General features: G+C 43.2%; 1 protein-coding gene across 4 annotated transcripts in view; it reads right to left on the bottom strand.

Moving 5' to 3' along the window:
- The window catches only part of TAX1BP1 (Tax1 binding protein 1), a 31107-nt gene extending 23210 nt beyond the window's left edge, over positions 1–7897 (bottom strand). Inside the window, exons 1-3 of one of the 4 annotated variants that reach the window (XM_081882057.1) lie at positions 7776–7888; positions 6182–6286; positions 1280–1463 (exon numbers count right to left, since the gene is read on the bottom strand). In XM_081882057.1, the coding sequence (XP_081738183.1) occupies positions 1280–1463; positions 6182–6204 (207 nt within the window). In that variant the 5' untranslated portion in view covers positions 6205–6286; positions 7776–7888. Of the gene's footprint in view, positions 1–1279; positions 1464–6181; positions 6287–7709 lie in introns of all 4 variants that reach the window. The other 3 variants (XM_081882058.1, XM_081882059.1, XM_081882060.1) reach the window with 3 other exon arrangements.
- Positions 7898–16558: the final 8661 nt, after the last annotated feature.

Genomic DNA, 16558 nt, shown 5'->3' with positions numbered 1-16558 from the left:
TTCAGACTGCATTAATTGTTCTGAGCCAGTGCATAAGCAAGCTTAGCAAATCCAGTCTAAGATTCAAATTCATAGGGGGTTTGGAGTTGTAAATATACATTCCTTGACCTAGCTTTCTTCCACGTTGACCCCTTGACCCAAATGGAACAAACAGGCATTGTGCAACCTTTTCCCATATCTGTGAATCTCAGATAAGAGCATGCAAACCACCAACTTCTTGCGCAACACTGACACTTGCTCCAACACTGGTATGAGACTAGAGATCAGGCTGAAAGATTTTCACAAACTGCGTACTCTACAAAGGCTATGCACAAGGTAATAATTTCCAAGTTCCATTTTTTTCCTTATATCTTGTAGAACACTGTTTGCGTTTTCTTGCCTCATCAATTCTCAGGTACAATAAGGCATTCTATAACTCAAAGAGGTTAACATGGAATCTTCTTTACAATACCAGCTTCTCTTAATATGTGTATGATCATTAGATTTCTTTCAAAGTATGATCACTGAACACAGCACAACTCACTTCCAAGTAAACATGCACAGGAAAATTATTTTAGTAAAGATATAGAAAAGAGTAAAATCACAACAAAAAAGGGAAGAATGTTTAAATTGAAGAGTACAGCTAGTAGGAGATATTGCTTTCATAAATATGTATAGCAAAAATGACTAACCCTTATTGAGTCATTATAAAGCACCTGATATTATAAAACATCTTCTATTAAAAATATAATCAAAACATTAAAATAATATAAAGAACAAAAGAAGCAGTAGGTAAAATATAAGCACCAACATACTAGGTAGATTAAAATATATTAACCCAACGAACCAAATACCTACTGGAAAGAAAGAAAAATTTACAAAAGCTGAAGGAAATCAGAGAGATGAGCCTCTAGGTATGGCCAAAGGGAATTCCTTTCTCTGTATCCCAATCAAACACAACTCAGATGGTGGGATGAAGAGCAGAGAAAATCTCTACAAAGTGGACAGGTTCATATCCTGTGATTAAATTATGTAGATTAAATTGTAAGGGAGAGGATACATGGTTCTGCCTTAGCGGGAGGTGTAAGTGTAAGTAATTTATTGGTACCTTCCCACCGCACAAATGGTGATATGGCCTCAAAAGCAGCAGAAATTCATCTATGATGATGTTGCCATAAACTCATTTGTATTTCTAAAGAAAAACACATTCCTAACCATTTTATCCCATTTTCATGTGTATCTTCTAATTAACAGAAGTGAAACCTTACCATATATTAAAACATGCTACAAACTTGCTTACCTTGAAAATACCAACCCAATCTTTTTGGTGAGGGCGTATATAGGGAGTCAGAGTGTAATGGCACTCAAGGTGCACATTTGGAAGGTAACTTTTTGCTACATTCTGAAAGATGACATGTGCAAAATTTGAAGTCTGCAGGGCACTGTTTGAAGATGGAACTTCTTGAAAGGATGACATAGTTGCTCTGTAAAATAATGTTAAAATTCCTATTAAAACAGTAACTTGTATGATTCCAAGTTTTAAAGGTACAGGCAACCTAAATTTCTTTACCACTCTTCATAAAAGATTGCAGGATAGCATGCAAAAGTATGAATAAAATTGAGTCAAACATACAAATATAAATTAAAGCCAATAGGCAAAAAATGTAAGAAAAATGCGAAACAAAAAACCACAGCCCCCTAAAAATAGAACACAATCGCAAAAGTTATTTAAATTATAAAACTTAGGAAAGGAACTTAAACAAGAAAAAGATGGCTAATTTGTTTGTGGTATTCTCATTCCCATTTTAAAGACTCATTTAACACACAGTACCTAACCACTGGGTCAGCAGGATGAGAGTGCCTCCACACATCGTACCATCCACTAAATTAGCTTTATCCGCACAACATGCTAAGAGGATCTAAACATATATTACGTAGCTAAAGCAGGGTCACACTCCCCTGCTTCGCTCCCATGAAGGTCATCCATCGGGGCTGCCAATGCTTTCCCCCCAACCTGGTGTCCTCCAGATTTTTGGACTCCAACTTCCATCATCCTGACTACTGGCATGCCAAGTGGGAGTGATGTGAATTGGAATTCAACAAGATCTAGATAATCCATTTCATCCAGAAGTGGCTGGAGCTGAACTGCCACTACCTTTCTGAAAAAAGGATATTTACAGCTGGGCAATATAGGCAACCGGTTTAGGCGTATCTGAAATTTCACAACCACGAACGCATGCACTGTGTCAAACATATAAATGACTAAAAAAGGTCACAAAAAGGGGTGGAATTCGGCAGGCTTATGGAATGTAATTGACCACTGCCTGTAGTCATTACAAATCGTCAGGTTTTCAAGTGAGCTTCTTAAGGCATAGACACACAACCTCTCACAAGGAGACACCACCTTCTTGATGCACTATTCCTGAGTCAACAGACTCATACTTGAGAGACTTACACCATCTATGGACCAACTTGTCTCCCCATTTGTTTCAAGGTAAACCAAGGAACCAAACACCTCTGCAGTGCCTGAGAAGCAATGATTTCAAAATGACAGCAGAGACTAAAAAAAGAGTGTTAGTCACATCAGCTTGAAATTCCTCAAAAGCATTCAGGAATTTTATTGGATTCCATGTGTCTCCAAAAGCAGACCAACTTAATGGATCCACCATCCCTGCAGAGGAAAACTGCCAGTATCAATCTAAATCTCACCCAGAAGTGAAGTGACCGTAACAGGACTGCAGTAAACCCTATTATTTCCAGGCAAGCCTCCTGCCTGGTCCAAAATATCATATTCATTGCATGCCTTCCAGAATCTGTCAGGCCAATAATACATTTAAACAGCACCATTAAGGTTCTGAAGTCCCAAAGTTGGCCTCTTTAAGATGGATATAGCATGAATACTGAAATTTCCAGTCCAGCATCCTTTTTCTAACCCCATGTTTCCTTGTGTTTATTCATCAGGGATGGGGAATGTGCAGCACTCAAGATGTAGTACTGTAACTTCCATCATTGCTGCAGGTTCCCCTGCCCTGTCAAAAATGATTTGAAGTTAAAACTAAACAGATAAAGTGCCAATTAGCAAATGGCATCCAATTATTCAGGAAGGTAAAAGCAGCCTGTAAAGAGTTCCAAAAAGCTATCTGTAAATTAGGTGAATGGACCCACAAAATGGCAAAAATGCTAAAGCAAAATAAGCATAATGCATACTGGAGCAAAAAAATGCCAAGTTCACAAAGTCTGAACTGGCAGTGACTAATTAGGAGAGAGATATTTGGGCCACAATTAATAGCTTACTGAAAACATCAGCTCTCTCTGCAGCACGGAAGAAAGAAATTCCCATGCTAGCTATTATAAGAAAAGGGGCTAAAATTAAACTGTCTATACATAAATGCCTCATATAAATTGAATGTGCAACTTCACATTTGGTCATGCCACCTTGAGGAGATAAAAAAGGCACATGATAACCAAAATTATCAAGTGATTGGAACAATTTTCTTAAGAGAAAAAGCTGAACTATTTTATACTGAACTAGAAAAATACAAGATTTTTAAAATGTATGCATGGGTAAGAATAGACAAGATTTTCTGCCTCTAATATTAGTGCTCTTGTCTCTCAATAAAATTAACTGGCAGTAGATTCAGGAAAGACAGAATAATAGAATTGCAGAGTTGGAAGGGATCCGGGGGGTCAGCTAATCAAAGACCCTGTAATGCAGGAATCCTGCCCACAGCTGTCCCTGGGTGGGCTCAAACCACCAACCTTCTGGCTAACAGCCAGATGCATTGCCTAACACTAGAACACTGATGTGGATTTTGTGGGAAAGGTTCAAATGGGGGGAGGGAGAATCCTAGGCAAATTTTGCACAGGGTAGTTTGCACTGCAAAATGCTCCACTGACTTTGAGAACATTTATATTACTTGTATTTAGTAAACAAAGATAAACACTTTGAAACTACCAAACTTATCTAATATAATATTTGCAATTGGCATCCATTCATTATTACTAACAAAATGATGAAATTGATAAAGTTTCCACAAAAGATACTGCTAGAAAATTTTCAGTTTTAGAAAATTTTCTGTGCCACATCACTGCATGATGGAATTTGCTGTCAAAGAATGTGGTCTCGACCACTAGTCTAGGTAAAGGACTGCTGACAGTTAAGTCCAGTCGCATACGACTCTGGGGTTGCGGCGCTCATCTCACTTTACTGGCCGAGGGAGCTGGCGTACAGCTTCCGGGTCATGCGGCCAGCATGACTAAGCCGCTTCTGACGAACCAGAGCAGCGCACGGAAACACTGTTTACCTTCCCGCAGGAATGGTACCTGTTTATCTACTTGCACTTTGACATGCTTTTGAACTGCGAGGTTGGCAGGAGCTGGGACTGAGCAACGGGAGCTCAACCCGTCACAGAGATTTAAACCGCCAACCTTCCAATTGGCAAGCCCTAGGCTCAGTGTTTTTTTGGATGGGAAACTTGTGGTCATTCCAATGTTGTTTAACTGCTCCAAACTTTCATCAGCCTAGACCCAAAGGTAGTTTGCCAATGAACGCCTGTTGCTGGGAAGACACCTGTTTTACCTTCTAACTCTGACTGTAAGCTTCTTGGTGGCAGGTGAGTAGCCAATGTGGGAATCAGGATGAGGACTACATTTGTTCTGATCCAGGCATAGCCAAGGTGATGTCTTCCAGATACTATGGCCTGCAATTGTCAAGAGCCCCAGCCAGCAAGGCCTATTTTCAGGCATTATAGGCACTGTAGTCTGCACCGCCAAGAGCACCACATTGGCTATCCAGTCTGATCCAAGAGATTCTTATGTTCACTCCCTCCATCTTGGTCTTCATTAAAGGCAAATGCACATAATGACTTAATGCAAAGTTATCTCTTCCAATACAGTTTTTATAGTGAAAACCTCATTACAAAAGCATGACTTAGGAGTGAAGTGGATGCTACTCTATGTAGCATCTGTGGGATAAAGAACATTAGACTGCATAACTTAGCCAACTGTTGTGTACAGGAATACTCACAAGGTTACTAAGGTAATGAGCACTCCTGAGTTGAGTCAATACGTAACGGGAAGCTTATTTTAAAAACAGTTTTTAATAAGACTCCTTTCTGATAGTCACAAAAACAGATTGTGTTTATCACCATGTCTAGGCAAACATCATTAGTGGATAGTATTGTTGCCACAATCTCAACTATGCAGAACATGAGACCACAAAAAGCATCCAAAACACATCTGAATCATCATATTCACACTGACAAAGGAAGGGAGTTTATCATGACCTAACTGGTCTACATATACAAGAGGCTGAAAAGCAACTCTTCACCATGTTTACTGGTCACTATCCTCAGACTCCACTGAGGAATGACACAAAAATTCCCATAGCTTCATAAAGTTATGTATTTGCAGGAGCAAAACTATATTTGGACAGACATGCCTGCAGAGCTTTGACCAGAGGCCTCTATTTACTATGCAAAAGGCTCAAATCCACTTTAGGGGAGATTTTCCCCCTTCCACTACATTAACAACAAAATCCTGTACCATTATACTCAGAAGTCAGTCACATCAAGCACAATAGAGTATAGTCACAAGATTCAGGCATCAGGATTGCAACTTCATTGGCATCACAAAACTAGGGACCTTCTGTTAACTCACTGTTATGACTGATCAGTGATTATCCTGTTTCATTAGAATATTTAAATAAGAATGAAACACCCTTTGCATTTTATGGCTTTTAGGCCTTGATAATTAGAATTCTCTTCAGATACATGTGTAGTTCAAATGGAGATTATGTTTCATGTGCTTGATGAAAGGTTCTGCTCAGTGGTAGTTTATACTACAACAAATCTGTTCTTTGATGCCATAAAACTTGTTTTATGGGATCGTAGTGCAAAAAAGGCAGGTAAATAGTCTTTTTTATGAATGTTGTTCTTAATATCATCAGAATTTCCTATAAAGGACATAAAGCTGAACATGTTTTAATTCTGTGTTAAAGAAAGATATGGTTTATAATTAGTTTTTGTATTTCCAGAAATACATCCATTGTGTTTTTATCCCAGCAAATTTGTAAAACTTGAGTCCCTAGCCCAAGGCAATAATCTAACCTGATTAACTCCACAATAATTTCTCTCATTCTCTTAAGAACAATCTGCAAACAAGGGTTTAATACCATGCCTTCAATAAGAAACATTTTTTGTACCTTTTGAAGAATTCTTGCAGCATCCAGCTTTAGGAAGATTTTTGGCATACTTCAGAAGCTTGCATATTAAATCGGAAATGGTAGTTTCATCATTGTCACTTAGGTCTGGAGGGAATAGCATGCCTCAGCATTAATACTTATTTGCCATAGTATTCCACACACCATGGATTGTGACTATCTTCCTAAGTGTTACTGTTTAAAGCACTCGATGTCCTCTTTAATAGAGCAGCATCAACAGTGCAACCTACTATCTATATATTTTCTATTCAAGAACCACCTTTGTTTCCATTACAAACAGGAACACTGAAAATGAATGTTTTTCAAGCTCATTCAATACCAGCTTTCTAAAGGCAATAAATTACCTCAAACATTTGAGTCAATATTTATCTAAGAATTCGTATTTTTTATTTTTTATTTTTAAAAACCCTTCAATAGCTGCTTACTCCAAGGGTAAACCACCACTGTGATACACAGTAGCAATCCTACCTTAAAGATACTACCGCCCGCACCACGTCATGCAACTCGCAGTTTGTAATCTATTCCAACAAGCAAAGGTAGCTACTCTGTCTGGAAAAGTCATCTAGAGCAGCAGTATTTCTACCTGTCATTAAACAGTAGTCAAATCTGATGTGTTAAGTACAAAAATCCTGCTGGAGTTTGCAAGCAGCTGCACGTCAAAGCTGGCAAAAGCGAAAACTGTTCGGGACCTTAAGAGGCCGCTTGTTTACACAGCTCACAATGAGCGGATCTGATGGGAGGAGCTGAACTGGAGCCAAGAGAATAGTGCTAACAAACAGAAGCAGAACGTACTAGGGTTTTATTTCCTGAGAGAGATAATTGCATATTATTGCTTCCATCGCCTGGCGAATTTAACCTGACCTTTGCCCCTCTCGAAGCTATTCCACCTGCAGGCGGTATGGAACGGAATGCAAAAGCGCTTGACCCGCCCCTCCCCCAACCCCCCCCCCCAGTTGCGCAGCAACACTATTACTTCGAAACGGGGCTGCCCCCTACCTAACTCCCAAGTAGGTCCACCTGCTCAACTTCTTGCGCTGCTGCCATTTTCCCTCTCTGCAAGCCTAACCTCGCCAAGCCGGCGCTCCTTCCCTTAAGCCTCTCGGCGCTTACGTAACACGCGCCACAGACATCAGATGAAGCAAAAGTGGAATTTCGACGCGGTTCTTGCACAAGCCCCGCATCCCGAACGAATCGCGCGGCGCCTCGTCCTCTTACCCTCTCCTCTCTCAGCGCCACCTTGGAACCCGGCGCAGACACGCTCACACGACCATATCCCCGCCGTCGCGCTGCAGCCGGCGATACACCCGCCCCCGCGGCCTACGGCCCACCGCCCGCACCGTAAGCAGCGGACCCCGCCCCCAAATCACCTCCACAAGGGCGACCGCGCGCGCCCCACACAAACACGCAACCGCGCCTTCGCTCCGCTGTAACGCCGACCAACGGACGACACCGCGCCCCCCCCCCCGCGAGTGTCACTGTGACGGAGGATACCGAGAGCAAGTAACTTTACCCCCTTACGCGTAACACGGCCGGGAAGGGAGTTCACCGCGGACGCGGGGAAGCCTAGGCCCCTCACCTATCAGGGACGCTGGAGGCTTCAACAACACAGACGTGCGGCCGCCATTACTGCCTCAAGAGCCCGGCCCCCTTCGCGCGCGTCACTTCCGGCGTCCGAGCGCCTCTCGCGCTCTCCTCACACGTGACAGCCTTGAATCCAAGTGCGCACCTGCCGCGTCATCCTTTTAGTTTGGCTGGCTGATAGCCAGTTCTCACAGCCCACCGAAGGTGCCGCCCAGTCATGTCTCCTGAGCGGATTCAGGAAGACCAGTTAGCTCATACTCTATATGAGTTGTAGAATTGGAAGGGATCCCCAAGGATCATCTAGTCCAGTGATGGTGAACCTTTTAGAGACCGAGTAGCCAAACTGCAACCCACTTCTTTATCGCAAAGTGCCAGTATGGCAATTTAACCTGAAAACTGAAGTTTTAGTTTAGAAAAAACAACTCCTACATTAACATCTTTTGTCCTAAAAGAAAAACACTATAGCAGAGCTTTCAATGATACAAACAACTTTTAACTGAAAGGCAAAAGTTTGCATTATCCTTCTTTGGGAAATCATGAAAAAGGGAATTACAGTGGTACCTCGGGTTAAGTACTTAATTCGTTCCGGAGATCTGTTCTTAACCTGAAACTGTTCTTAACCTGAAGCACCACTTTAGCTAATGGGGCCTCCTGCTGCCGCCACACCAGCAGAGCACAATTTCTGTTCTCATCCTGAAGCAAAGTTCTTAACCCAAGGTACTATTTCTGGGTTAGCAGAGTCTGTAACCTGAAGCGTATGTAACCTAAAGCGTATGTAACCCGAGGTACCACTGTACTGTCAGATAACATGGCCGTTTTGATAATTTCCCTTCAAGAAACTCTTCTTTAGGAGATTTCAAAGTAGAAGCTGAATGGCCATCTGCCATGGATGCTGTAGTTGAGATCCCTGCATCGCAGGGGGGTTGGACTTACATGACCCTCGGGTTTCCTTCCAACCTCCCACAATCCTCTGATTTGATGGCTGACCCGCCGGGATGCACTTCTAAAGATCACTCGTGTGGGAGGGAGCAAAATGGCGCCAGGCTTACTGGCAGTTCTGCACCGAGATGCTTTAAGACAGCGGAATGGAGCATTTATGTTTCTGCTGCAGCCCACAGGTGGCAAACTGGCTATTTGCGCATGCGTGCCTTTACTCGGCACTCACACTGCCCCTACAAACTCATGCCCCTACAAACTGTGCTGGAGCGATGGCACACCTGCCCACAGAGAGGGTTCTGAGTGCTGTTCGCCACCACTGATCTAGTCCAACCTCTGCTGTGATGCAAGAATTTCAACACCAGACCAGACTCTGCAAGTGCACGCCCTCCAACATTTCTCTGATGAAAATAAGGACACCCTATTCTATAACAATAATAATAAAAATAATTATACCCCACTGGGTTGCCTAACCACTCTGGGCAGCTTCCAACATATAGCAAACACATAATAAAACATTTCAACATCTGCCTTCAGGTATCTTCAAAAGGTTGTATAGTAACTTACCGGTATCTCCTCGGCTTGGGGGCCGCCTTAACTCCATACCCTCCAACATTTCTCTGATGACAATTGGGGCGTCCTAAGGAAAAGCGGGACATTCCAAGATCAAATGGGGACGGCGTCTGTAAATCCAGGGCTGTTTCTGGAAAATAAGGACACTTGGAGGGTGTGCAAGTGTGCTAGCCGTTACTGTGGGGGCTGCAATCCTGGGCCTGCAGAACCATCCTGAGGGGAATGGTTCCGGGGCCCATATCAGGCCCACAGAGGCATGAGCGAGCTCTTCAGTATACCTGAAGGAGCATCTCCAACCCCATCGTTCAGCGCGGACACTGAGGTCCAGCTCCAAGGGCCTTCTGGCAGTTCCCAAACCGCGAGACGTGAGGTTACAGGGAACCAGGCAGAGGGCCTTCTCGGTAGTGGCACCCGCCCTATGGAACGCCGTCCCATCAGATGTCAAAGAAATAAACAACTATCTGACTTTTAGGAAACAATTGAAAGCAGCCCTTTTTAGGGAAGTTTTTAATGTTTGATGTATTTATCGTGGTTTTAATATTCTATTGGGAGTCGCCCAGAGTTGCTGGGGAAACCCAGCCAGATGGGTGAGGCATGTTTATTTATGTATTTATTTATTTATTTAGAGACTGTCAGGCCAGTGGCAGACCTTGGGGTCTCAAATTTCAACAGCACCCTGTACTTTGAAACAACCCTATGGGCTGCGCTACCTAACTCCAAGTAGGTCCACGTGCTCAACTTCCTCGCTTCCTGCACCGCAATTTCCCCTCTCTACAGGCTAGCCTCACCAAGTCACGCTTCTTTCATTCAACAAGGGGGCAAAGTAGGACTTGTGAGGGATGTGGCTGCAGAGAAGGTGTAACCTGGGGAGAGTGCCAAGAGCTAAATAGAGATTCCTGAAGAGCCAGGTTTGGCCCTTGGACGTAAGGTGCCCCACCCAGTGGCGTAGCGTGGGTTGTCAGCACCCGGGGCAAGGCAAGTAATTTGCGCCCCCTAACCCGTGGATTTGCGCCCCCTAACCCGTGGATTTGCCCTAACCCCAGATGTTGCGCCCGGTGCGGCTGGCCCCCCCTGCACCCCCCACGCTACGCCACTGGCCCCACCCCTCTACTATAGATACTAAGGATATTGACAGTCTCTGAGTTGCTGATATGGTGCTTGAGCCTTTTCCATAACCTTTCTTAATCTTTGTTTTCACTAGCTTTTAAGGGTCAGTATGTGAAAACGTATGTGAAAACAAATTTATTTTGTCACAGAGAGTGTTGTTTAGTTTGGGATGTGTATTTTTCTGAAGGATTTTGTTAATTACTTCTTGATGGTTCCCAGCTCTTCATCAACAGACAGCACCTGTTGGTTTAACATCCTCAAAGCAGTGAAATGGAATTCAGAAAATGGTGAGGCAGAACAAAAAATCTGCTTGTTAACATTGGAGGAGACAGGCAGGAAAATTGACTGTGACAGCAGGCCAGGTGGAAACGTAGGTGGATGGGAATCATTACTCTGAATAATCATTCATTATCCTGGAACTGGTAAAACAACAGATCAGAGCCAATAACCCTAAATGTTTTGTATGTTACCTGAAACTCCCAGGGCAAGTATAACAGGACTTTTAAAAATCCAGATAACTTAAAACCAAATACTATTGTTGTGGTTTAGTTTCAGTAATGTTTTTTTTCTAACTCCATTGGATCAAACAAGCCCAAAGATACAGACATGTCACAGGGAACTTTCTGATGCAAAATAATGTGGGACACTCTTCTGTTTTTCTGTAGCTAGCTGTATCATGCAATTCCATTCCATATGGCTGGTATTCATTACTAGTCCTACCCACTGAAGTTAATGGTTAAGACTACTGTAACAGGTTTATTAATTTCAATGGGTCTGCTCTGGTTAGGACTTGGGGCTCATCCAGACTCCCGATTGTCCTGTGCTTAGAAAGGATGGGTCCAAGTGGTTTTCCACTTGTCCTTCACTTTCTAGGCATGGATCCAAGAGGTTTTGGCCCTTGTACCCACCACTTTCCCTGGAAAACCCACTCTTTAGCAATCCGGACAATGTTTGCTCCGATTCAGTAGTAAAGATCAGGTGTCCATGGGGGAAAGTGGCAGGATTATGAGCCCTTACCTAAATACCACCCTGTGTCTGCATATTGTGAAGAAACCAGAAAAACTCTATGAGAATACAATTTCCGATGCTAAAAACATACAGTGAAATGATGATACTATGTAATGGTACCAATGCAGAGTGGCACAGATCAAGTTGATTTAAATGTTTCATTAACGACGCAGCTGGACTTTTCATCCAAAAGAGCCTGAGGCTACTATGAAATGCAAAAGGTATGTACCAGTCATTGCTTAAATGGGAGCTCATTCTAGTGCTGGCATATGATGTACACGGTACTTTATAAAATAATCTACCGGAAAATTATTACATCACTCTTCGCCTACCTTTTTCTGTTATAAATGATATTCCTGTTATACTTAATTTGGCAGTGTTTGACTCCTAGGCACTCAAACTAATCATGTCACGCATACTTTGAGAGACACGGACGGCATCCCTTTGGACTATATTAGAAATAACTTGTTGGTTGTGTTGCCCATTGAGGAGAAAATCCTGTGTGTATTTTGGATTTCTTTGCCAACCCTTAATTGGAATTGATGAACTAAAACTATTCAAGGGTTGCCAGGTTATTTAAATCGGTACTAGTGAGACTGATGAAAGTTGTGACTTTTCCCATAAGGGGATAGGTGAGAGCAGACATGTTAATTGTGTATATGAGTGTGTGCGGCAGGGTGGAAAGAGAGAAAAGAAAGGACTGGATTCTAAGGTGTGAAATTTGGCAGCTTTGCACTGTACAATGGGCATAAGAAACCACATTTTTCTGTCCATGAGCACATCTGACTTGCTGTTATTTCACAGTTGGATGACTGTATTGTTAAAGTAATAGAATGTTTTTTAATAAATGCAAATCATGAATTAAGTGCTTGAACTGGCTACAGTTGCACTCTCTGGTGTGTAATTAATGTGTGTGTGTTGGAGACCCATGTCTGCGGGAGTGTTTCATTTATTATTTATAGCACACATTTCCCCCCTTTCTTTTTTCTTTTTTACTTCTAGCACACCTTCTCACATACACAGAAACAGCGTCCTATACCTGCAGTGTTGATGGTGAAACCCTGCTAACAGATAAGGCTTTAGCCATTGCTACCTCAAATTGCTTCCTCCTGCCAACCTAGCAGTTCGAAAGCATGTCAAAGTGCAAGTAGATAAATAGGTACCGCTCCGGCGGGAAGGTAAATGGTGTTTCCGTGCGCTGCTCTGGTTCGCCAGAAGCGGCTTAGTCATGCTGGCCACATGACCCGGAAGCTGTACGCCGGCTCCCTCGGCCAATAAAGCGAGATGAGCATCACAACCCCAGAGTCAGCCACGACTGGACCTAATGGTCAGGGGTCACTTTACCTTTACCTCAAATTGCTATCTGTTAATTCAGTGTTTAATGAGGAAATTTCCCAGTCCAGATAACTGTTGGGCTCCAGATACAAGCATGTTCATGGACTCATGACTTCAGCATTTTGTAGTTGCTGTTGGCATCTGTCTGCTGCGAGAAACAATGGAATGTGCCTCTCAGAGTGAAGTCAAATTGCTGTGTTAGCAGCACTGAAGTGACCTTGGCGCACAAGCCTGGGCAGTGTGTATGAAGGTCCTGGGCTGCCCAGACGATGACCCCCCCTTTCAGCGTCGCTGATGGGGTCCAAAGGAAATCAGAGCAATACGTTTGGCACTATCATGGCTGCAAGAGTTGCCAGGAGGTGGCATACAAGGCGCTACCCAACTCTCTTAAGGACTCTACTCCAGATTTGTGTAAGGTTTACTCCTTAGCTGCTTGGCCCTTTATTCTCCCAAAGATATCCCGCAAGGCAGCGGAGGTTTAGGAACAGTGTTTTCCTTCTCCTAGATGGGCTACCTTCCCAGGTTGATGAGCCCCATCTGCCCCTCCCTTCCCTCTACAGCACATGTAGAAACCGCCCTGTTAACCACTAGACCCACTATTGGTCTTGTCCGCTCAATCCTCCTGAGCCTGTCTTCACATGCAGGGGAAGTCCCTAACTCACTGAGGGTTTGAGACCCATCAGCTACCCTCACCTGGTTTAACTGGCCAGTCGAAGCTGTTTCCAGGGTGTGGCTTCTGTCACATGCTGACAGCTTCTAGGAACCACAGGTGAGAGAGCTGAGTGCAGGGTGTGGAGCAACGGTGGACAAACTACTCCAGAAGGAGCACAATGTATCCCCCACCAGAGGTACTACCCTTCCCCTAACACCCCATAAACCCCACAGATAACCAGTGTACTTCTTCATGATGAGAGGCACCGCTTCTTTAAAGTTTCTCCAGAGACCCACTCATTACTTTCTCCACCTTATAGGCTCCCTGTGCCAAATAATAATGATGAACATCATATTGGCAGGAAGGCGTTGTATAAGATACATGGTCCTGTTTGAACACTGTCCTCTCACGATTTTAGACCATTGTATGTTTAATATACTAAAATAATTTTTACTAAGAGATTAACTATTTGCATTTATAAGGGAGAACAAAGTTCTACCGAAGAAGTTCTCAAACTATGGCCTACAAGCTCCAGTCAAGTAGTCTGTGGAAAAGATCAGTCTTGGCCCTGCAATTGATTTATCATTTTTCATGACAATAGGAACATCTACAGTGGTACCTCGGGTTAAGAACTTAATTCGTTATGGAGGTTCATTCTTAACCTGAAACTGTTCTTAACCTGAGGTACCATTTTAGCTAATGGGGTCTCCTGCTGCTGCTGTGCCGCTGGAGCACAATTTCTGTTCTCATCCTGAAGCAAAGTCCTTAACCCAAGGTACTATTTCTGGGTTAGCGAAGTCTGTAACCTGAAGTGTCTGTAACCCAAGGTACCGCTGTACTGTACTTCCTAAAAAGGTAAAGGGATGTGGGTGGTGCTGTGGTCTAAACCACTGGGCTTCTTGAGCTTGCCTATCAGAACGTTGGCAGTTTGAATCTGCTTGATGGTGATGAGCTCCCATTGCTTTGTCCCAGCTCCTGCCAACTTAGCAGTTCGAAAGCACACCAATGCAAGTAGATAAATAGGTACTGCTGCAGCAGGAAGGTAAATGGCTTCTTCCATCACAGTGTTCCGTTGTGCCAGAAGCGGTTTAGTCATGCTGGCCACATGACCCAGAAAGCTGTCTGTGGAAAAACATTGGCTGCTTGGCCTGAAGCGAGATGATTGGAGTTAACAGTCCAGGGGTCCTTTACCTTTACCTACTTCTTAAAACCATGAACATAAGCACTTTAGAAAGTCAAGAATACATTTATTTAAAAATTGTGTATTTTATTTATTTCATAAAATTTATGCACCACTTGATTGTAAAAAAAACACACCCTCAAATTTTTTTACAAAAGATAAAACAGTAAAATTGAGAAAAAATCACAACCATACTTTAAAACATATGCAAGTTAAAATACAAAATATTAAAATGTGTTACACATGTTTGGATTTGTTTGTTGTTTTTTAACAAATTTAAGTGGTCTGAAATGCACGTTAATTTTCCAGTAGTCTGCTGGGGGCAGGCAGAGTTTGCAGATCACTGTTTTGTATCTTGCAATCTTATGCTCACCCAAGGCCCACCCTATATTTAGGCTCCAGGCAGCTGCAGCAAAAGTTTTGGTTATTTAATTCATTATTATATTTTTAATGCCAGGGAGCAGGAATAAGTGCCTGTGGGATTTTCTGCCTTAGATGCCAAACTAGCCTGGCAGCTTTGGGTGTTATGCATCTTGACATGGTGGGAGGGGTGTGTTTTGTCTTCTAGGGAGAAAAACAAGCGAGCCTTAGTGGAACTTCAGTTAATCACAGCCTTATCAAGGGAGTCACTGTCATGTGTAGAGGAGCTGTTGTTTTGTTCTGCTATTTCATGTAGTATCTTGAAACTGCTGTGAATGCAGATGTTATGCTTACAGTGGTGCCTCGCAAGACGAAAATAATCCGTTCCGCGAGTCTCTTCGTCTAGCGGTTTTTTCGTCTTGCGAAGCATCCCTATTAGCGGCTTAGCGGCTTAGAAAAAGGGGGGGGAGGGAAAAGACTCGTAAGACTTTTTCGTCTTGCGAAGCAAGCCTATAGGGAAATTCGTCTTGCGAAGCGCCTCGAAAAACGGAAAACCCTTTCGTCTAGCGGGTTTTTCGTCTTGCGAGGCATTCGTCTTGCGGGGCACCACTGTACTTTCATCTCTGTCAGAGGAATGCAGTTGACAAGGCCATAGAAGGAATGTTTCAAACATAGAAGATGCCAATGACTGGGCAAATCACAGCTCTAATCTTGTCAATTGCTCTTCCTGAGATATGTGCCCACTGCCTTTACCGGTACTTCCGAGCTCCTGAGGTTAATAGCCGGGGGTTACCCACCCATGTTAATACTGAGCTTAGAAATACTGCAAGTCAAAACAATATGCTTTCTTTGTAAATCCTCATTCCTTACAGAAACATGAAAAAGGAGATTACAGTGGTACCTCAGGTTAAGTACTTAATTCGTTCCGGAGGTCCGTTCTTAACCTGAAACTGTTCTTAACCTGAAGCACCATTTTAGCTAATGGGGCCTCCTGCTGCTGCCGCACCGCTGGAGCACGATTTCTGTTCTCATCCTGAAGCAAAGTTCTTAACCTGAAGCACTATTTCTGGGTTAGCGGAGTCTGTAACCTGAAGCGTATGTAACCTGAAGCGTATGTAACCCGAGGTACCACTGTACTTTTAAAGCCTCAGACCTAGGTAATTAAAAAGCCCCTTCTTCTCATACCATGTATATGTGATATATACGGTGGTACATCGGGTTACATATGCTTCAGGTTACATACCTCGGGTTAAGAACTTTGCTTCAGGATGAGAACAGAAATTGTGCTCTGGCAGCACAGCAGCAGGAGGCCCCATTAGCTAAAATGGTGCTTCAGGTTAAGAACAGACCTCCAGAACGAATTAAGTACTTAACCTGAAGTACCACTGTACACATATGCAAAGACTCATACTCCAATCAATCACAGTCCTTTTCATCATGGCCCCTTTGTTGTGAAATATTCTCACTAAGGCAGAAGTAGGAACCTGTGGTCCTCCAAACGCTGCTAGATGTCAGCTCCCATCAGCCTCGGCGACTATGACCAATGCTCAGTTGGAGGGGTCCAAATCAAATAATTGTAAAGTTGGAAGGGACTCTGAGGGTCATTTAGTCCAACACAGAAATCTCA

Source organism: Podarcis erhardii, assembly GCF_964252035.2.
Source record: "Podarcis erhardii genome assembly, chromosome: 12".
Taxonomy (NCBI): domain Eukaryota; kingdom Metazoa; phylum Chordata; class Lepidosauria; order Squamata; family Lacertidae; genus Podarcis; species Podarcis erhardii.
Note: the sequence above shows the minus strand (reverse complement) of the source record. Positions and strands in the feature narration are given on the sequence as shown.